This window comes from Silurus meridionalis, chromosome 5 (assembly GCF_014805685.1).
Source record: "Silurus meridionalis isolate SWU-2019-XX chromosome 5, ASM1480568v1, whole genome shotgun sequence".
Lineage (NCBI taxonomy): Eukaryota > Metazoa > Chordata > Actinopteri > Siluriformes > Siluridae > Silurus > Silurus meridionalis.
Window position 1 is genome coordinate 21,759,949 of NC_060888.1, and position 22,621 is coordinate 21,782,569.

Below are 22,621 nucleotides of genomic sequence, written 5' to 3' on the forward strand. Positions count from 1 at the left end.
TCTCATCAATGATTGGTTCTAATTAGTTTTAATTTAAGTTTTTAACAACACAGGTGGTGGTTTAATAGGCCTTTAATTCACAATCTTTTCAAATGTACAAAAACAAGATATGGTACAAAAAAAGCAAAGGGAAAAGTCCTAATTATTCGCTAACCCCCCCCACCCTCTTGCCCTTTTCAATGAGAAAGAAAATGTGATCGAACTTGGTCTCAAAACCAAAGTGCATCTGTTGGAGGTACAGCATGGGGGAAAGCGAATTAAATCTCAATTTGACCACACTGTACCTGTCTGAACTTTATTTAAAAATCATACAAAGGCCTGGTCATGACAACTTTCCACAGTGTCCCCAGAGCAGCTGGCCCAAAAGAGAGCCGACATGTCAGAGCATTCAGTTGTTCACTAAAGTTGGAATATAATTTAGCTCCCCTACGAGGTTCCTGTCAGATTGTAACTTATAACTCTGACTTCTTCTTCTTTGTTTTCTTCTTCTCCTCATCCTCCTTTACCACTAGTGGGTTAGATGCCTCCTTCTTCAGGTATGAAATGAAATCGCTGACTTCACGACCTCCCTGAAGTAAGAAAAAAATAAAATGATTTGACTTAAACCAGACCCACAGCAATCACCACAGTGTGTGAATTTAACACCGTACTCGTGCAAAGAACAAACCTCGTATCTCTTTGGACTCTGTTTCTGCCCAGCTGGTGAGAAATAGATTGTGGGGAATCTGGGGAGAGAGAAAAATAATAAATAAAAACACCACCACATCAGGAGTGTAATGTTTTGCAACTCGTATTCCTGAGGCTTTTAACTTCACCCCGAGCAGCAAAATAAGAAAACTCAGACTGTGCAGGAGGATTGCTGAATTTGTACATACCCTCTGACATCATATGGGGAAGGTACATCATTAGCTGTGGCATCCATCTTGGCAATGACTATGTTGGGATCATCGGAGAGCTGCAAAAAGATAAGAGGCAAGTAATTAGTCAGGTCATTTTTTCTTTTCCAGTTCACATTCCTATTCATTTGATAAGACAGACAACCAACATCCCAGAAGGGATTTCATCTCTCTAGTCAGATTATATCAGAGTGATTAATGACAAATTTCAGTTTTAAGCACTCTACATAAACACTGAAAAAACTAAGAGAGGTCATGCAAATTTTCTGATGACTTCACAATATCTTATCTGCAAAAGTGTTGAAAGGACAAAACTAGAGACTCAAAATAAAAAAAAAAAAATCATTAAACCCCTACTTTCATAATTATGTTTGTATTCATATATTTAACTATCTAATAAACTCACCCTGCATTGTTTTATACACTGCTGAAAAACCCAACTATTTCACTTTACAGTAATGATAATTAGTAGCTGAACACTCACCTTCTCACCAAGTTCTTTGTATTTAGGTTCAAGGCTCTTGCAGTGGCCACACCAGGGTGCATAGAACTCAATAAGAACATCCTTGCTGTCATCGTTCACAATGGACTCAAAGTTCTCAGCCACAAGAACCTTAATGAGGTATGAGTTTAGTGCACTAATTAAAAACTTGGAAAGTATAGCCTAATTTTTGATTTATAAAGAATAATTTGCACACTTACTTTGACTGGGCCATCATTGCTTTCAGGAATGGGCTCAGATTTCAAGTAACGCTTCAGATTTCCATCAAAGTAATCCTGAAGGAATTTCTCCAAGGCTTTCCCATCACGGCTGTAAGAAACATTCATAAAGCGCAATTAACATACTGCCTTACTTTGCAAAATTATGGAGGGAAAAAAAGAAAAACGCCAAGGAATTCAGGCCTTTTCACAACATTTTAGGAATCAGACGGAGACAACAACCCCCAAAAAAAAAAAGGTTTTTTTATATATATTTTATATATATATATATAAATAAAAACGTGTCATTGTAACCAGAGTAACTGTTACGACTAAGAACCTTGGACGCAGAATTTAACAATACTTACGTAAACTCCTCTTGCATGACGTATTTATCACCCTTGGCAGTACGAATGCCAACGACTGGCAGCTCTCCACTGCTGGAGTCCAGACCAAGCTCTGACACATCATGGCTGAAGAGGTTCTTGTTTGCCACTGCAAAGTTTAGCTTCATTCCCTGATCCAGGAAACTCTTGGCCACCTTCATGACCCTGCATACAGAGTAAATGTCTAAGGGAACAATCTCTGAACACTGCAATATTAAAAAACAGCCAAGTAGAGTAGAATAACATCTTGCATTAGTGGCTCTACATGTTAAATTAGTCAATCTGAAGATGTCTCCTACTCAAGAGCACACAAAATAATAAAGTGAACAGAAAGGTATACCTGTTCCTCCAGTAGTTGGAACCTTTAGGGTTTTTCTCATAGTCCACTTCATAATAGGCCACCAACAGGTCTTTGCCTTTCAGCTGATCTTTGTTGTCATCAGTCATGTGAGGGCATATTCCAAAACTACCACACAAACATAGTGCCATTAATAAACCAGCAAACAGATTGAACAATGTTCAGATAAAATAAGAATTATACTCACACATTGTCTTGAATGAACTTCTTGAGCTTGGCATTAGTGAATTTCTCCTCACTGAATTGAACACTGCTTTCTTCGAATTTGTTAGCGAGGAGAGGTGGCCGGAACAGGATGACACCCCTGAGACAAACACACTGATTAGAAAAAACAAGACACTCCATGCACACTCACAAAAAAACACCACACACCAGTTATAAAGAAACCAAGTAATAATGACAAATCGGACTCCACTTAAAACAGAACTCTTAACAAGCTCTGTGAATATCAAGAATCTGAGAAAAAGCAAAAGTGAAAGCAAACTGCAGCCAAAAATAAACAAGGCCTACTCACTCTGCCTCGATGTTGTGCTTTTTCAGAAGTGTTTCCACATTTGTGTGAGCGAAGCGGTACGATTCTCTTAGAGCACTGGCTGATTTCAGGAACTCGCCCTGTGCAGCACTTCCAGCACTAGCAAAGAATCCTGCAGACATAACACTGTTTAGGCACTGTCTTCATCACATTATCTCCATGATATGCTTAATATAGAACTGCAAAAAATCATCATAGAGACTGTTCAATCTGGCAATAATAAAAATAAATAAATAAATAAAAACCTCACCCACAACACTGGGGTCACGGTCTCCAATGAATTTCTCAAATTCCTCTTGAGATTTGAGCTCTACAGAGGCTGGACCTGCCTGCTTCTTAAGGTGGCTCACAATCCCATCTAAAACAAATCAAGAAATGGCACATAAGTCAAAAACTTGCTTTGGATCCCAGATTCAACATGGCAGATCTGTGTCCCCCACCCCATCTATCCTTATCACTAATAATCAGGTGTGGCTTTATATTTAGCCTACAGCTTATTTTCAGGAGAAGGAGCATGATGTAGTGAGAACAAATAATGACAGCTTATCTCATTCTGTAAACAAAGTCATACCTGCAGTTCTTGGGCCATCGTAAGCCCCAGACTCCTCTCCACCTCGGAAAATCTTTAGAGTTGGATAGCCACTCACTCCATACTTGCTGCACACATTGGAGTTGGCTGTACAGTCCACCTAGTTAACAAGTGTATGAAACATGACGTTACACTTCTGTGAAGATCACCGAAAGCAACGTTACACCAAGATTTTAATCCGTGATGTAAAAATAAATAAATAAACATACAGGGAAATGCAGCTTAGTGCCATTAGAGAAGTTTGATGGCACAAAGGGAAAGGTTTTACCTTGGCAAGTGAGACAATGCCTTTCAGGCGAGTTGCAGCTGCCTCATACTCAGGAGCAAGCCTCTTACAGTGACCACACCTACAAGTGAAAACGTTACAGGAGTTAATGCATTGAGGTGTTGACACCAATCATTATGGATTACAGGAAAAATGGATATAAAGTCCCCTTGTCGCACTAGCTGTCCATGCCCTGTGCTAAAGAGAACAAGTTTCTTTCCAACTCATCAATAAGCTCCACCGTCATCCTGCTGCACCAACAAATGAAATGAGCCAATCAGAGACGGCCAACGAAACTTCGCGGCCCAATCACAGCGTTACAACATGGGGGGACGCCACGCCCACTCCACGGGCCCGGGTTTCCTCCAGGAAATAGCAGAGAATTACCAATGTCTAACAGAGCTTCATTACACAATACTGAACTCCATCACTTAAACCATGACAATATTCTGCTCAAAGTCGGCAGACCCTCACTGTGCTGCATACAGTGTACTCAAGGAACGATTATTACAACAGTTATAATCTCACATCAGGCCCGTAATAAACAAACATGAAATACATCTGCACAAGACTCAGGACGTAACAGGAGCTTTATAAAAGTGGGTTTGCTTATGATGAAGTAACCCATTTATTATGGCCAAATACAGATTATATTATATCCAACAATAGGGTTAAGGCTAAACTAGAAGTTGCAACTGGCCTAGTTCATGCTAGCAAGCCCTTCCACACAAATGCAGGAGACAAAATCGAAAAAAAGAAGAAAAAAAACCTGAATCGTATTAGGATTGAAAGTGAAACTATAAAAACAAAAAAAGGTTTCGGAGATCTTAGTTGTAGGCCTTCAATGATTATCTGCGACATGCAGAGCAGGATGGATGATTTGCATTGAATTTATCACGTGAAAATGAAAGCGATACCGACATGTATTTTTCAGCCGAAAGCAGAGAGACTACACGCACTTACCAGGGGGCGAAAAACTCAACCAGGATCATGTCGTGGTCTCCAATCCTGCTCTCGAAATCATCATCGGTGAACTCGAGGACATCACTGGCCCGCGCCACTACGGCCACGAGGGAGACAAGGAACAACGGCAACATGGTGGACAAGCGTCTGAACGTCTGCCTCCAAACGGAACCTAATCGATGAGCTCTAGCTGCTGATTTATCCGGATCCGAGGTCGAGCCCGGTGAAGCCGTGTGCCGAAGAGAAAGAAACTCAGTAAGCGGCACGAACTGCACAAACCCTGGAGCTCGTCAAAGTAACCAGAGTGTGGCACATCACTATTGGACTGTCCACCACGTGACACTGTCTCAATCAGCCAATCAGAGACGCGCATTCAAACACTTCCTCGTTATCGAGTCCCTCCTTCTGTCAATAACAGAAGCACAGGATCCTAATCCTGGTTTTAGGAGAACCCAATTTTCATGCACAGCCTTGTAAGGTTAGCATTTGTGCTCTAAAACACCTGATTCAACTAATCAGCTAATTAATAGCCAAATAATCCAAACCTGCCTAGTTGTCTAGTAGCACACGACAATCACTGAGATGTGAGAGACAGGGACACATTTTCCAGTGGTTTAAAACGTGTAAAATAACTCAAACTTCTTGCAGCTAGTAACCCCCTTATGATCACAGCACAAACTAAACAAATTTAATAATCACTTCTTCACAATCACATATATATTTCAAAGTTTATAATTATGTCTTTGATATTATAAATGAATTTTCACTGGTTGTTCCTACTAAACAGATGTACTTCATACCTAAATAAATCTGAAATAGCTAAAATATCAGCTATTTCCAAAATTGCAGAAATTTCTTTTCATTTATTATGTCTGTTATATTGCCTTAGTAATTATTATTTACAAAGATATTAGTTTCACAATATATTTTTTTCAGTTGTCTTGACTTGTGTTATATACAGCGCAATACTTGTAATACTTTTAGTAAATGATCATGCCATCTGTGGTATCTGTGTAATACAATACAAATACATTTTTAGATTTAATATAAATCTTAGTGGTACCTGGATAACTTTACTGTAATCAGTGCAGTCCTTCATTCCAAAAATGTGACCAAATAAGAGGACAAGAGGTACATTTTATAGATCTGATGTAGGATGTAGAACTTGAAGGTGAATGTGGACAATAATTGATGCTGAAACACCATTTTGCTAGCTAGCCTACTCAACCATGTTTCACGTCAAATAAATCAAAAGTGGATTTAGGCTGCCTTGATTCTCCTATATTTTTATGTAATCACAGACAGACTCGAATATGTTGAGATCAGAACTCTGTGGGGGCCAAAATTATTACTTCCAGGACTCCTTGTTCTCTATGCTGAATATAATTCTTGAGCATGGTGTATCTTTCATACGCTGCATTATGTGTCCTTGAACAAACACTGCATATACAGTCCTGCACATTGCCCGTTTCTTTGTCTTCTTCTTCTTCTGCTTTCGGCTGCTCCCATTAGGGGTCGCCACTGTGGATCATCCGTCTCCACACTACCCTATTCTCTTCATCTGACTTTTTCAAATCGACTACCTGCATGTCTTCCTTCACCACATCAATGAACCTCCTCATTGGTCTTCCTCTTCTCCTTCTTCCTTGTGGCTTCATCCTTAGCATTCTCCTACCGATATACTCCATGTCCCTCCTCTGCAAATGTCCAAACCATGTCAATTGGACCTCTCTCACTGTGTCCCCAAAACATCCTACATGCACTGTCAATCTAATAAACTAATTTCTAATCCTGTCCATCCTCGTCACTCCCAACAAAAACCTCAAAATCTTCAGCTATGCTACCTCCAGCTCCAGCTTCTGTCTTTTAGTCAGTGCCACTGTCTCTAAACCATACAACATCGCAGGTCTCACCAAGGCCTATAAACTTTAACTCTTGTAGATACCCTTCTATCAGAAATCACTCCTGCCACTCTTCTCCACCCACTCCACTTGCATCCACTCTTTTCTTTACTTCTCTAACACACTCTCTATTACTTTGCACTGTTGACCCTAGGTACCTAAACTCCTCCACCTTCTCCACCTCTTCCCCCTGCACCACTTCACTGCCCTCCCAGTCATTCACACACATGTACTCTGTCTTACTCCTACTGACTTTTATTCAGCCAGGCTCTTCTTAACCTGCTCCCTACTCTCATCACAAATCACAATATTATCCGCAAATATCATAGTCCATGGAGACTTCTGTCTGACCTCGTCCGTCAACCTGTCAATCACCACTGCAAACAGGAAAGGGCTTAGAGCTGATCCTTGATGTAATCCAATCCAACCTCCATCTGTTTCTTTGTGCTTTTTTTAAATAGCTCAAAAAACACATCTTGAAACCCCAGTCTGCTTTAAAAAAATTTTGCTGAGTAAGACCTTTCTGGTCTCTGGCCGTAAAACTACCTTGTGTCTTGTTGCTGTGCTCAGTCTTGTCATGGTGTCTGGCCTGTGACATGAAACATGACAACCTACATATAAACATATGAATATGATCAATAGCAACTGCTTGGTATAACTGGTTCATTTATACACCTAATTCTGATCCTACGGAATTCCTAGATTTGAGTGTAAGAATTAAAATCTAAAGGGTGTTTACACTATAAATATTGATTTAATTTGAATTTCTATTCTGGTCATTTATTTTCCAATTTGTAACATAATAAATTATTAACACTTTTCATTTTAAAACAATCTTACTTCAGAGCATTAGTCACACCTGCCTTAAACTTTTGCACATTCTGTGTGTGTGTATGTGTGTGTGTGTGTGTTTGTGTGTCTATTTCTTTACCTCTACCATGTTTCACTTGCTCTTATCGCGTTTCAAAAAGGGTTATTATGACTTTTTTTAACCCACTGCAACAGCACCTACTAGCGGTCGCAACAAAACACAGAAGACTGTGGTCTGTTCTTGATTTATTTGCAATAATGCCACACCACCAGTAGGTGGTGATAGATCACCAGAATTAATCAAGCTTTCCCCCAACAATATGGAACCAACAAACTTAACAGTAGTTTCCTGTTTGGGTTAGTGTTTATGCCCTGGTATGGTTAGTGTTTACATTTTTCAAAAACTATATAATCTATTAAAAGCTGTGTTTTGTTTCACAGAATGTCCACAAAGTATTTGCATGATACACTTCAATGTATCATCTTAGGAGGAGCTAAGGGGCCCAAACCTGTTCCAGCAAGTTGCAGCATGACAATGCCTTATGTATGACAATGCCTTATGTACACAGTAAGATCTGTAAAGAGTTTAACAAGGTTGGTGTGAATAAACTCCAGTGGGCTACATTTAGATGACTGTGCATTTACATTGCAAAATTCATTATTAAAATGTAAATTCAGTATATTCATTTATATATTAACAATTATAACAATATTAAAAATATTTATATATATATATATATATATATATATATATATATATATATATATATATATATATATATATATATATATATATATATATATATATATATATATATATATATATATATATATATATACTTCTCTGGTTGTTTTGCATATTCACCCCCTCATCTGTGGGCGTAAATAAGAATGTAACAGTAACAGGTCCAACCGATTTATCCAGATTACCCAAGTAGGTTGGTTTGGTCTGGTTAATGTTTTGCCTAAATGTCACACGTTGATGTACCGCTCATTTGCTCAGATTCAGTTTTCTATTATTCAACACTGTATTTGACAAAGAGAGATTTGCTTATTTCCATGATTCCACTGGCTCCTTTTCAGTCCGTTTGGGCTACAACAATTTGTCACCCTTTTATTCACCTTGATAGGGGCCTGTGCACATTTGCAACAACTCATTGAAACTGTTTCATTACCTGTAAATGGCACTTTTTGTGTGGATGTCATATGGCATTGTTACATATAGTAATGACTATATAAGTGGCACATCCATCATTTTATCGTCTTTGGGACTGAGAACGGCAATTAGATGGGTGGAAGTATGGTATCTGGGCTTTCACTTTTGCTATGGGACCATGTGTCATCAAATATACAAGACAGTATGAGTGATTGTGGTTTGATTGATATAGCTCCACCTTAATTATCTTATACCCACCAGGGTTGGTGTTGAATAAAACACAGGTATTGCTATATTTGCTTTTGATTATATGAATTCATGGAATTTTTTTAAAGAATTATATGCTTTTTGTCCAGTCTATGCTACGTAACTGCCAAACAATGCACCCTCACATGACTGTTTCACCTGCTTCACATGCATACAGTAGTTAGCACTTATATTTAGTCTCTGCTTGCACTGCAATGACGGTTTCTGTGGTTGTCAGTTCCACAGTCCTTATCTTCATGTTCAAGTTGCACTTGCATCTGCCAGTTCCTCTTTATTAAGTGACATTCTAAGGAGGATATTAAATAACTGATCTTTTTTAAAAGACATGTTACTTGAATTATATTTTAGTTACCATTGTGCACCTGAACAGGCTTCTCTGACATAGCATACCACAGTGCCTAGCCCCATTCCCCCTTTGTAAATGAAACTGCTTAAAAAAAACCCTCTCAACAAAAGAAAGTGAGCCTGGGAAAAAACCCTATTCAATGTCACCTTGGCAATGTAGTGTGCATGCATAGGTTACAGAGCACTCAGGGGAGCTGTAACACAATAGAGGCAGATAAAGACTGTCCTTGATCACATGACAGAGGAACTTTATCTTATGCTAATTAGAGTGTTCAGCACCAGAATTTGCCTGAATTAGGCTCATAGACCTTAGAGTTTTAGATTAATTTTTAAAACCCTGTCAATCTGCATACCCTGTTATCACAGCTCACATGTAGCTTTGGATCAAAAAAAGTACTTGAGACAACAATGTTAATCTGTCAGTAAAGCGCTTTATATAATTGGGCATTTCTTTCCTCAAGAAAAAAACTTTAAACCACATGATTCTCTGTTTCTTAGGCAAACATTTCTCTGAGGTTATTGCAGTGCAATCCATACAAGATACAGTGGTATGTTACAGAATGGTAATGACACATCAACACAGTTATGGCATACAGTACATTCACGCCTGTTGTACAGAGGAGTGAAGCTGTGAAGACAACACAGAAGAAGCATGCTGTTTGTGGTGGAGTTTAGAGTACCATAATTATGAGAAAATGACAGGGTGAGGTTCAATGTCAGTCTACTTCCTCAGGCTAATAGGGTCAGGGATTTTAATATCTTGGCCTTTTTCTAGCCTCTTCTCACAGTCAATCAGGTAGTTTACGCCATCGATGACTGTCTGGGCCAGCTGGACCTAAACACATAAGCAAACATATTTTAAATGTCTCTTCTGTGTAGTAATAAACCAATACAAAATGACCAGAATACATTTCTGACCTCTGACTGCCCAAGTCTGTCCAGGTTAGAAATGTCAAAGGTGCTGCCCACAGCTGCTGTGTCCACTCCTCCAGTGCCTCTTTTTTGTAGTCGCAAGTTATTGAGGATCTTGGAAAATCGTGGGTCCTGTGAAGGCAGAGACAGGAATATTAAAAAAACTGAACATCTGGCTCCTGAGTGGAGCAATCGTTAAAATATCTCAGCCATTCAGGACATTGGAGCAAATAATACAGAGCAAAGCTGGCCATGTTCTCTGGGAACTAGGGATGATGTTTTGCTCTGCTCTGTCAATCAGAGCAACAATAGCAAGATGCAGGCATCTGTGAGCTTGTCTTTGGGGATGAGGGCTCACTGTGCTTTTCTTAGACTACATTATGCTGCCTTGTGTTATAGCATCAGTAACAGTTAAAATTGGACTAATTAATATAAACAGTTTGTTACAGTAGCTAAAGGATAAGATTGCACTTTCTGTGTCAGCCAGATAAAGATGGGTTTCCTTTTGAGTCTGGTTCCTCTCATTTTAACTCAGGGAGTTTTTTTCCTATTCCGAAGGCTGCTTTGAGATAATGTCCATTGTTATAGAAATAATAGAATTTGGCACATTATGGAAACATCGAGGCATAAAAGAAAATACATTTTCACTTCATCTGCTTTATAGCAACAAGCATCATTATACCAATTTCATCAATTAATATGTATTAGTTCCTATAGTTTTGATCATATCGAATAATTTTAAATAACTGAGATGAAGTGATGATAACATAATCACTAGGTAGACATTTACCTTACTGAGGCGAGGCAGTTTAATATGAACACCAGCACGAAGGCCTGTGCCCAGGTTAGAAGGGCATGTGAGGATGTAACCCAGATGCTCATTCCACATGAACTCCCAACCTTTCTCCTGAATCAGTCTCTCCACCTGGGCAGAGCAGATAGACATTCAGAAGCACACAATTATCTTGATGGCTGGATACAGTTTATAAAAAAAAAATGTCATGCAGATCAAACAATGTGTGGTTTAGCACAAACTCTTTTTGTAAACACCGGCACAGATAGAATTGATATTTTTTACTGGCCTAAAACATTTTTATAAATGCATACATTTAAAATTAGAATGTAAATAGTGACATCCTTAATCTCGTCTAATTAATAAATACATATTCAGATTATTCAAAAGCATTAAGGTATAAACCCTATACAAATATTAACCAATTGCTAATTTCTTAAGTTAGCTAGCATGACAATAAGTCTGCTAATACAATCGGAATGCTAATAGGTAGTGTTCACAACACAAACTACCATCACACAAATACAAAACGTACATAGCAGAAGATAGACTACAAAAGAATATTTAGTCTCATTTATGCTGTCACATCTCTAAAAGTTTGTAAGAAGATTGTAATAAATTTTGCCATCAAAAAGGAATAAACATTAAAAAAACATAAAAATGTTCAAAGTACAGATACTTTGGTTGGGATTAAACCCAATTGTTTCAAGAGACCAGAAACCAAAGAGACCAAAAATGCAGGTCTTTTTGCCTTTTAAAGAATGGAAAACTATCAGGTGATGTTTTTCCATTAATGAACTGCTGAGGTATCCCATTGATTTCAAGTGTTGACCTGTTCTGTGTTTTGAGAAGCATTTCTGCTCACCACTGATTACTGCCAGACATTTCTCATCGCTTTCATCATCAAGGCACTTACATTTACAAAACTGCAACAAAACTGAATGTCTTGTGTTTGCATTACTTTGCATAAACTCTAGACAGTGCTGTATGTGAAAAACCTAGCAGACCAGCAGTTTCTGAAACCCTCAAATCAGCCCGTGTCTTATCAACAATGTCACAGAGATCAGCTTTTCCAACATCACGAAAAACAGCTGAAAAAGGATTTGGATTTGGGAAATGTAGTCTTATATGGACTCAGAAATTGCAGGACAGTTTGTCCTACTGCTGTATATTCACGAAAGGACATTGCTCCACATTGCCATAAACACAGCTGAGCTACATGTCCCAGATTGCTGTTGAATAAATAATAAAAGCTTGTGTTACGTTACTGTGGCCAGCAAGAGTCGGGTGAACTCACCTCTTTGAGGCCCTTACAGAAACGCTCAAAGACCCTCTTCATGTTGCCCCCTTTCTCCATAGAGATCACTCGAGTGTGGTCCTCCTCATTAACCCACACCAAGAATGTTTTCTCGTTGTTATGCCTGTAAAATAATAGCCTTTATTAAACTCCACAGCTAATAACAGACATTTTAAAAATTAGTCATCAGTTTCAACCTGAACATGCCCAAACACTGACCTACATTTCTAAAGCAGCTTTTTCTAAAGTATTACTCAGATTGTTGACCTTTAACCAGACTAATAAGATTGCATAATAAGATCTTTATGCAAATGTTTGCTACAGGCAGAGTGGAGTCTCTTCCAAAGTAATTTGTCCTGCTTTTAATTGCCTTCCAATCATCATATCACTCATACAGCACTTCTGCAGTAAACATCTCCACTCAATTCAAGATTTTACCTAAACTAAATTATGACCTAGAGGACAGGGAGTTTCAGGCTGTCTGCCCTAAAAGCCAGGAAGCCACACTTAGAAAGAAAATCAATCATGATATGTACTCAGGGAAGGACAAGAGTGATCAATCTTGGATGAGTGTACAGTGGGAAATGGCTGCATCATACTATATCCAAAAACTGAGCAGGATAAGCAGCTCGAGCATTATTCACTGCAGTCCTTCAGTCTCCTGCTTAAGATGCCTCTTACCAGATGCCTCTGGCATCAGGCCAATCCCGTGCCATTCCTGAGCATGTCAGAAGAGGAGAAACTGGCTTATCGAACAGAAAATGATCCTGCAGGAAATAACAGATGGGAAATATGTTAATGTTAATTTCATGTATCATATATAAGTAACATAAAATGAAAAATAAAATGAATAAAATGCAAAAAGCATAAAGGCCATTTTGACTTTTAAATCAAAGGCTCCAGCAGCAGTTGCTGTCATAAAAACTGTCCTGAATATACAGTAACATCATTTAGAAAGGTATATGCAGGGCAGATACACACATCGATGAGTTGCTGCTGTTCCTGTTCAGTCATCTCAGTCAGACTGTAGTATTTGCCTGACAGGTTATCCTGCAGTCCGGCAAGAGCGTTTACCACCACCCTCTCCACTTCTCTGCGCTCAGCGCGTGTACAGGCAGGAGGCAAGCTCAGACCTCGAATACTGCGTCCTGTCCGCACACGTGATGACAACACGTACTTCTCATCAAAGATACCGCCTCGTATCTGAGAGTAGAACATTTCATAAAAAACATTGTCTCATTATAAGTCCATTATGAGACAGTCATAAGTTGTATAAGTAATGTGGAGTTGTGTACCACATATGAGATCACTGTCTGAAATTTCTTATACACAAAGCTGGTATTTATGCAGTTATTTGTTATTATTTGAGTTAATCATGGAAAAGCAATATAACACTATTTCATACTGCAGGTCCAAGTACCTTACTGGCATCCAGGTCAGTGGGATGTTTCATAGTGCATGGATCATAACCGTTGTGTCTCTCTGTGACGACAGGGTTAAAGATATCAGCAAACACCTGTCAAGAAAAAAAAAAAGAATTCTCAAATTACAAGAGCAAGCCTGGCAATTTTCACCATTTACAAATTCCTAAAATTATAGATATAATACAGAATTATATACAGAATTTGCATTGTACAACAATATGCTACCATTTTTACTATATAACTGTTGGTGAGGATTATGTTCTTATTAACTTTGTTTATTACTAATCATTCGTTTAAAGTAAAAAAGTAATTTTACTCTATGTAGGTACAAGGGTGAAGTAGTTCCCATATATGTTATATTACTGTTTTATTTGATGTCCTAGAAAGACTGAGAATGAAACATTGTGCACATTATTTTAGAATAAAGATGTAAAGAAATATCAATACATTATTCGGATTGAAGATATAATGTGTTCAAAATTATTATATAAATACAAATATTATTAGAATGTGCACTTTCTTTTTTAGAACGCTTGCTAAAAACCTGGTTGAAACTACAGGTGTACATCAGACAGTAAGAAGCAACAAAAATTTACAAGCAGTCAGATATAAGTTTTGTAGGCAGAAGAATACTGTTAGATAGGAAGTGAATGGAACTAAGAAAATGCCTAAAATAAACATGTACATCTGCACAATGTATTTTCAGACAGTCATACTAAGTAATTAACTGGTCATGTTTTTTTATCTACATGTTGAATATTACTAGTCTTATCTCATTGTCATGTTAACACTTTTTGGGAGTTTCTTTGCTTTAGTGTTTCTGGAGTTTTTTTTTTTTAGAAAAACGATGATTGGAATTTGTAACAGTACTCTCAGAGATGTCTTCAATGTGGTACAGCATTGCACAACCCATGCAAACCATATTAGATTAGAAAACAGTCATTCTGCTCCATTCATTACAACGTTTTTAGATATTACATGTACTGATCTGAATGACCTCTGACCTCATAGGACTCCTCATCTCCAGCTACCATGCCCACAGTCTTTATGAAGGGATGCCCGGGGTTGTCCACTCCCGTCTGAATGGCCTGGTCCAGTGTGAAGCCATTTGGAGTGGCTTTGTCACACAGCCGGGCATATAAAGCAGGTGTCAGGTGACTGGCCATGCAATTATTGTGTTTCCGTAAATCTGGGTATTCTGCACTGTTAGGAGGAAGAGAAACGGTTTGATGAAGGCACATACAAGGGCATGTAGTAACACAAAACCTCGCCCATGTGAAATGGCAGGGAAGTTGTATTTACATTCTAGACTTGACCACGTCCGATTTTAACATCTCCGTTATTTTGGGTCCACAAAGATTTCTCACATGATTCATTTTTCCACATGCGATCAAATAACAATAAATACAAGTGCACAGTTTCAGGCACAACATGGCACAACCTTTACTAAACTGCTAGGTGTGGCATATCAAAACAGACAAATGTGAGCTACTACACCTCAATGCCATGCAAATAGGCTACCAGTAGAGAAAAACACATGAAAGGCGGTTTTACAAGCTTTGTTTTCCTTGTGTATCAAATGGGTACAGATGTTGGTTTCCATTACTTCACGTCTGCACGTATACAGTAGATAAACCTAACGCCATTTTGGAAGTATGGTGCAGTGTGCCAAAATTCAGCACCACGGCGGCATCTCCAATTAATCGAGCGCGTCATCGGTTTGGACTGCAAAATCAATCAAAATCGATTTCCCCAACACACAATTGAATACTGCGCAATTGCAGTTCATGCATGTATCCGATAGAGACCAAATTAACACTGCTGCACACACGCACACGCAAAGAAAGAGAGAGCCTTCCCTGTGGGAATACTCTGTATCCTAGAATTACGCATTTATTGCGCAAATATGATGTTGATCATTAAGTGCAAGGTTTATCTGGATGTGATGCACAAGATGTGTTAAGGTGGACAATGGACAAAGGTGCATGCATATAGGACTGATAACATAAACTAGATAATGCTGTACAAATCAACGTGTGATAAACACTGAAAAAAAAGTTTACCTACATAAAATAGTGCAACAGCCTTCCTGCAACAATGTTAGCAATCTGAGACCCAAGCTTTTCCCATACACATTATGAAAGCTTACCTGGCCGGGTATTGTCTCCGGCCCTGCGCTCCTGCGCTCACATGATCTCTGTTCAGATACAAGCCGACACTAAGAGATCCAGCGCCGACCAGAGACAGCAAACCCACGCTCCTTTTGGAGGATAAAATCCTTGCGAAGCTGCTTGCCATGGTAATCCTGTAGCTTGTGCAGAGCGAAGGCTTTTGGAGAACGTGGAAAAAGAGGATGATGATGATGATGGAACCTGTCGGATAAAACGTGATAGGTGAAGGTTGAGTTGAGGATGCGGGAGAATGCAGAGCTTTGCACGAAAACCGCCCCTCACCCTACTGGAACATATGCGGTACAGCAACGTGTGGAAAATACATCTCATACACGCACGCACACAGACACACACACACACTGTACAGCACAACCCCCTCTGCTGAATGAACACAGGACTGAGTGTAACATGTGGAATTCATCTGTTTCTGGCCATATGGGCTCTGGATTATGCGCGCGCCCGTGCCTGAATTCTTTTGTCCTACTGTACTCAAATGACTACCTTTTCTCTTTTACATGAACATGAATTTATAAATTCTATACATTATTAAATTAGGTAACAATGCAGTTCATCAGTGTTTATTAAACCTGCATATATAGCCTGTAATACATTTATAAAACAACACACCCCAACCACCGCCAGTGAGGAGGAAGAATAAGGGGGGCAAAGGCTGCTGTGAGCTGGCATAAACGCGCATGCGCACTGAGATCAACGCCAGTTCCTAGTTTGACTTTTAGTTGACTTCTCCCTTGCGTCGATTTATTTTAGAGACAAATCGATGCTATGCACTTACTCTAAAAATAATGCATCATCCCCAAAAAAAGTTTTTGTCCTTTTTGGATTCTATTTTGTGTTTTTACTTTTTGGAACAAGTTCCATCATTCATGGTCCATGTGTTTCAAGTAATATAATACATCTCTAAAGTTTCTGAAGGAAGTATGAACTGCATTAAACTGAGTTATATACGATTTTAAATCTTTCCCATTTTACATCCTTTATGTTTATGTAGATCCAAAATCCAGTTTATTCTAGCCTGCAACTATCAGCAGGGGAAGATGTTCTAGCAGTTTCACCTTTTAGCAGTTGGTCAAACCCAAGCAAGATTTATCAACAGGGTTTCTAATCATTTCTATCGTCTTACAAGATAGAAAGTGGAAAAATCCTCTAAACTATTAAACATTTCTATGCAACATAAGGCAGGCTTAACACAGGGACAAGCCTTAGGAAAAATGCTAAATATATTTAGAACACCTAAGCAGAAATAAACAGAAGAATTGGCAACACATACATATAGCAATATTCATATAAAACAGTCAAATGAAAATTTCTTCATAGAAAATGTTGTAATAAAAAAAAAGGAACTTACTGACTGGGAGGTGTGATCTGATAGAGTAAGTGGCAGTGAAAAGGTGTGTGCAGGTGTATGTTTCCTTTATCACGTTGTTCAGTGACTTTGCAGTGTTTTAACCATTGAAATGCCAACCCAGATTGCATGTCTTTAGTGAGTGGATATCTTGATAAAGCCACATTATCATACATTTAAAAAGAAAAGGGCAATCAATGATTTATCCATAGACAACTGGGGGTTTTGAACAAATAAAAACCATTTACAATTCTTAGCTATTTTCTCACAATCATAATTACTAGCATAGTCTTTTAACCCCTGAACAATAATTGCTAAATGTATCATTGTATGATGATATTTGACTCATGAAAAGCAATTATCACTATTTTAAAAAGCACATAACTATCTGGATAATAACTGTCACAGCTAATGTCAGATTAGTGAACTACTTTGATCACTGTTATCCTTCATTCCATCTTGGGTTTTTTTCTTCTCAGAAAGACAAAGAAGTCCTTTAGTCTACTTTATCTGAAGCACTTTTCATCACCCACACTCACCCTCAACTGTTTCATCTGACACAGGGATTTTTAGCTGTTGTTTTTTTTTTCTTCCAGTTTTTCAATAGAAATATGTTATTTTCAGAAGTGCTCCTATGACATTTTTGATAAAAAGAAGGACAAAAAGAAAATGCTGCTGTACTTATTATTACATATACACCTGTATTACCTTATGCTAGAGTTAAAAGCTTTGTGCTACTCCTATACTGGCATGAGGATATATTGCTTAATAGAAACTATAAAGCTTTTCTGTGAGTTGCTTTAAATAAGAGTGTATTTAAATAATATAGTGGTGTTGCATTTATGTAATTACAGAATATGCTTATTTGTATTGATTATTAATATTACAAGCAAGCAAGACTAATATTTTGCATAAATTATCCCTTCATGATTTTATACCCAACTATTGTCTTTATTTCCAACACAAATGTAGACTGGTCAAAGTGAATGTATAGGATTGGAATCGTATCGGTCAGTACTTCAGTACAGATCCACCTCATAAAGAAAAACGTCACAGTATAAGTACTGGCAGACATCATAATGATTTACTGGATGACATAAGCTTCCTGGCTTATCTAAACAGACCAACATTGGAACTGCTATAAAACAAAGGCCACCATTCCACTGTGCTGTACACACCCTTTCTGGCACAAAAGTAAATATAATTACGGGATATGCTGCACGTAGGCAGCTGACAGTATAATGTCACTGTGGAACATACAGTAGCAACAATTAATAATCAATATAAGTTTTAAACTGCTAAGCTGTATGAATTTTGTTTCACTGTTGCCTGTGTAAGTTGCAATTCCAGCTATGAAAATAAAAGGTTACACACAGTGTGTACCTCCTAACTAGAGTTTATAAATTAAGCATGCATTCTCTCAGAGAAATAAAAACATAAACCTTTTACTTTTGATTACACATCTAAGAGTTTAAATCATCATTGCATTTCATCAAGGCCTCCACCCAGTCTAGGAACTCTGTAATCAGTTATCCGGCAGGCGATTCTCCAGTCTAATGGCTAAAACTAAGAAACTCGGAAGGAGCTCCTTCTGCCAACAGATTCCTCAGCATGGATTTGTCCACTCTAAACATTCTGGGACTCCATGAAGACTCTATGTTGGTTTATATTTTCTTATTTTTCACTGCTTCTTGTTTCTTATTTATTTCTTCTTAATAAATGAAGCTATTTGCAGACTAATAAGGAGTAGGCCAGGTTTTCAAGTTATGTACTGTATATAACAGTGTCTGGCAAATGAAATTTTGAATCATGAAAACTGATTCTACTTATATGAAATATCCCATGATCACTGTTGTTTTTCAGGGTTTTTTAAAAAACTTTTTAATCAACCTTTACCACAGAGTTTTATGTAAAATCCTATTTCCTGTTCTCCCTGTGCCTACGTGGGGTTTAATCCCTGTTTTCCGGCTTACTCACAAAGACATCATTAGGTGTAGTTAACGTAAGTCAAGTCAAGTCATGTAAGCTTTTATTGTTATTCCAAACATCTACTGTAGAGTACACAGTGAAATGGAATAACATTCCCTCAGGACCAAGGTGGTAAATAAAGCAACATCAATGAACAAAAACCAACACAAAAACACAGAAATACCTGAAGCAAGAAATAAAATGCACATGTGTAACATTTGATGCAAAAAACAAATAAGACCATAAGACAGTAGATACAAAATACAATGAGGCAGTAAATCAGATTGTTGTTAGTGCAACTGAAAAGTTTATATAATAAATATATAAATACCATAAAACAAACACTGAATTTAATTTACGGTGCTAAATTGCCACTAAATGTGTGAATGTAATCGTTCATGATGAGTTCTGAGGGACTGATGTCCCATCCAGGGTTTATTTACTGCCACACACACACACACAGTATTTCCAGGGTAAACTTCTAATTCACCATCATAATAGCCAGAATAAAATCCTACTGAAGATGAATGAATGAACGAATGAACGTATTGCTCCTCCTGCTGGTCATCCAAAGAATTGCAAGTTCTCTATAACTTTAAGCTTTGCTGTAGGTTATGAACATTTTAGCCATGAGATCTTAAATGCATAACTACATAACTGCACACAGAAAAATCAGGGTACAGGAATGTACATAAAAAAATACAAATGCTTTGTCTCTCCAGCTGTACCCTAGCAAGGTACAGCAATGTATTTCTAAACATTGGTCCATTTATTTTACCTCTTTGGTTGTACATAAAAGTTATGCACTTCCAATAATAGAAATGTATCTTTGCATTCTGGTATGGTTTAAAATGACATCCTGATATTTTTTGCATAGCATTTCACTGATATTCTGGATGTTCTAATAGGACAAATCAATTCAGCAGAACATCCGTGAAATGCTATGGAAATATATTAAATGTTTTTTTTAAAGTGACAAACAAGAAGTTACAAAAATGTACCAATGTTCAGTACCTTGCTAGGGTACAGCTGGAGCAACAAAGCATTTGTACTCTACTATTATTAATGTATTTAGGACACCAAATTAGTGCATGACAATATTCTCATTTTATTTTCAGCTATCCGTGAAAGCATGCAAAGTTTTGTTGTACACCACCCAAAATTTTATTCTCAACCAATTTCTGAATCAATAAGTCATGCATGCTTTCATAAATGTTAAAATGATTAACAGACCACACATTCTTCAGAGCGAACCATCTACATACAGCTAACCGCCCACACAGCCCTGTTGTTTTATTTCAAGCACTGAAATGGGATGCAAAATCATTAATATCTAGTTCTTCATGGAGCAAGCTTTCATTACATCTAACCTCTTCATTTTTTTACATGCTCATTCTAAAACAATGCAATATACAGTGGTGTGAAAAAGTGTTTGCCCCTTCCCGATTCCTTATTTTTCTTGCATGTTTCACACTTTCATGTTTCAGATCATCAAACTAATTTAAATATTAGTAAAAGATAACACAAGTAAACACAACATGCAGTTTTAATGGAAGGTTTTTATTATTGAGGGAAAACAAAATCCAAAAATACATGGCCCTGTGTGAAAAAGTGTTTGCCCCCTGTTAAAACTGTGGTTTATTACACCTAAGTTCAATTTCTCTCGCCACACCCAGGCCTGATTACTGCCACACCTGTTCGCAATCAAGAAATCTCTTTAATAGGACCTGCCTGACAAAGTGAAGTAGACCAAAAGATCCTCAAAAGCTAGACATCATACCGAGATTTAAAGAAATTCAAAAACAAATGAGAAAGAAAGTAATTCAGTCTGGAAAAGGTTATAAAGCCATTTCTAAAGCTTTGGGACTCCAGCGAACCACAGTGAGTGTCATTCTTCACAAATGGCAAAAACATGGAACAGTGGAGAACCTTCCCAGGAGTGGCCGGCCGACCAAAATTATCCCAAGAGCACAGCGACGACTCATCCAAAAGGTCACAAAAGACCCCGCAACAACATCCAAAGAACTGCAGGCCTCACTGGCCTCAGTTAAGGTCAGTGTTCATGACTCCACCATAAGAAAGAGACTGGGCAAAAATGGTCTGCATGGCAGAGTTCCAAAACGAAAACCACTGCTAAGCAAAAAGAACATAAAGTCTTGTTTTAGTTTTGCCAGAAAACATCTTGATGATCCCCAAGACTTTTGGGAAAATACTCTGTGGACTGATGAGACAAAAGGTGAACTTTTTGGAAGGTGTGTATTCCATTACGTCAGGCGTAAAAAGTAACACGGCATATCAGAAAAAGAACATCATACCAACAGTAAAATATGGTGGTGGTAGAGTGATGGTCTGGGGCTGTTTTGCTGCTTCAGGACCTGGAAGACTTGCTGTGATAAATGGAACTATGAATTCTGCTGTTTACCAAAAATCCTGAAGGAGAATGTCCGGCCATCTGTTTTTGACCTCAAGCAAACTTGGGTTCTACAACAGGACAATGATCCAAAACACCCCAGCAAGTCCACCTCTGAATGGCTGAAGAAAAAACAAAATGAAGACTTTGGAGTGGCCTAGTCAAAATCCTTACCTGAATCCTATTAAGATGCTGTGGCATGACCTTAAAAAGGCGGTTCATGCTCAAAAACCCTCCAGTGTGGCTGAATTACGATAATTCTGCATAGATGAGGGGACCAAAGTTCCTCCAGAGTGCTGTAGCTGACTCATTGCAAGTTATCGCAAACACTTGATTGCAGTTGTTGCTGCTAAAGGATGCCCAACCAGTTATTAGGTTTAGGGGGCAAACACTTTTTCACACAGGGCCATCGTTTTGAATTTTGTTTTCCCTCAATAATAAAACCCCCTTTATTAAAAAACTGCATGTTGGGTCCACTTGTGTTATCTTTTACTAATATTTAAATTAGTTTGATGATCTGAAACATTAAAGTGTGACAAACATGCAAAAAAATAAGAAATCAGGAAGGGGCAAACACTTTTTCACACTACAGTATAAATCCAAGTCTTTTTTCTTAGCGTTAGAGATTTGGTTTATAAATTTAGATTTGGCTTATATAAATTCAGCATTATTAACACAAATATAGAAATTATAGATAGCTCTGTCACTGATGCACTTTACATTACAAATATTTGTTACATTAACATGTCCTAAATATCACAGTAAGCAGAAAATATAGTGTAATTTATGGGTTGAAATAAAAAAACAAGAGTTTTCCAACCACAAGCAGTAATAATAATAATAATAATAATAATAATAATAATAATAATAATAATAATAATTAGTAGTAGTAGTAAATACTATTAATAATTAACACTTATCATCATTAAAAACAATAAATTGGACGTATAATTATTATTGTATTTCTGAAATGCATTATTACTTTTATCTGCACTCTTGCTGACAATTTTCCCTTTTAACACTTATTTATATATTTATATATCTAATATATTTAAACGTTGCTTCCGGATTTTGATTCGTTTATTACCAACCATCCAATCAGAGCTCAGAAGAAAA

The 22,621-nt window shown here is 37.7% G+C and overlaps 2 protein-coding genes across 2 annotated transcripts; both read right to left on the reverse strand.

Moving 5' to 3' along the window:
• Nucleotides 1-56: 56 nt before the first annotated feature.
• pdia3 (protein disulfide isomerase family A, member 3) lies at nucleotides 57-5,014 on the reverse strand. The gene is made up of 13 exons (XM_046849969.1): nucleotides 4,689-5,014; nucleotides 3,729-3,807; nucleotides 3,443-3,560; nucleotides 3,122-3,229; nucleotides 2,854-2,983; nucleotides 2,527-2,643; nucleotides 2,322-2,447; nucleotides 1,964-2,146; nucleotides 1,599-1,707; nucleotides 1,381-1,509; nucleotides 876-955; nucleotides 668-725; nucleotides 57-569 (listed from the first exon to the last, which is right to left on the reverse strand). The coding sequence occupies exons 1-13, from the start codon at nucleotides 4,820-4,822 to the stop codon at nucleotides 453-455; spliced, it is 1,488 nt and encodes a 495-aa protein (XP_046705925.1). The 5' UTR covers nucleotides 4,823-5,014; the 3' UTR covers nucleotides 57-452.
• Nucleotides 5,015-9,578: 4,564 nt separating this feature from the next.
• Nucleotides 9,579-17,222, reverse strand: ckmt1 (creatine kinase, mitochondrial 1). Its single transcript, XM_046850194.1, has 10 exons — nucleotides 17,131-17,222; nucleotides 15,743-15,965; nucleotides 14,598-14,796; nucleotides 13,590-13,685; nucleotides 13,151-13,372; nucleotides 12,851-12,936; nucleotides 12,170-12,293; nucleotides 10,870-11,004; nucleotides 10,086-10,211; nucleotides 9,579-10,002 (listed from the first exon to the last, which is right to left on the reverse strand). Exons 2-10 carry the CDS (start codon nucleotides 15,889-15,891, stop codon nucleotides 9,889-9,891), a joined length of 1,251 nt encoding a protein of 416 aa, XP_046706150.1. The 5' UTR covers nucleotides 15,892-15,965; nucleotides 17,131-17,222; the 3' UTR covers nucleotides 9,579-9,888.
• Between the last annotated feature and the right edge of the window lie 5,399 nt (nucleotides 17,223-22,621).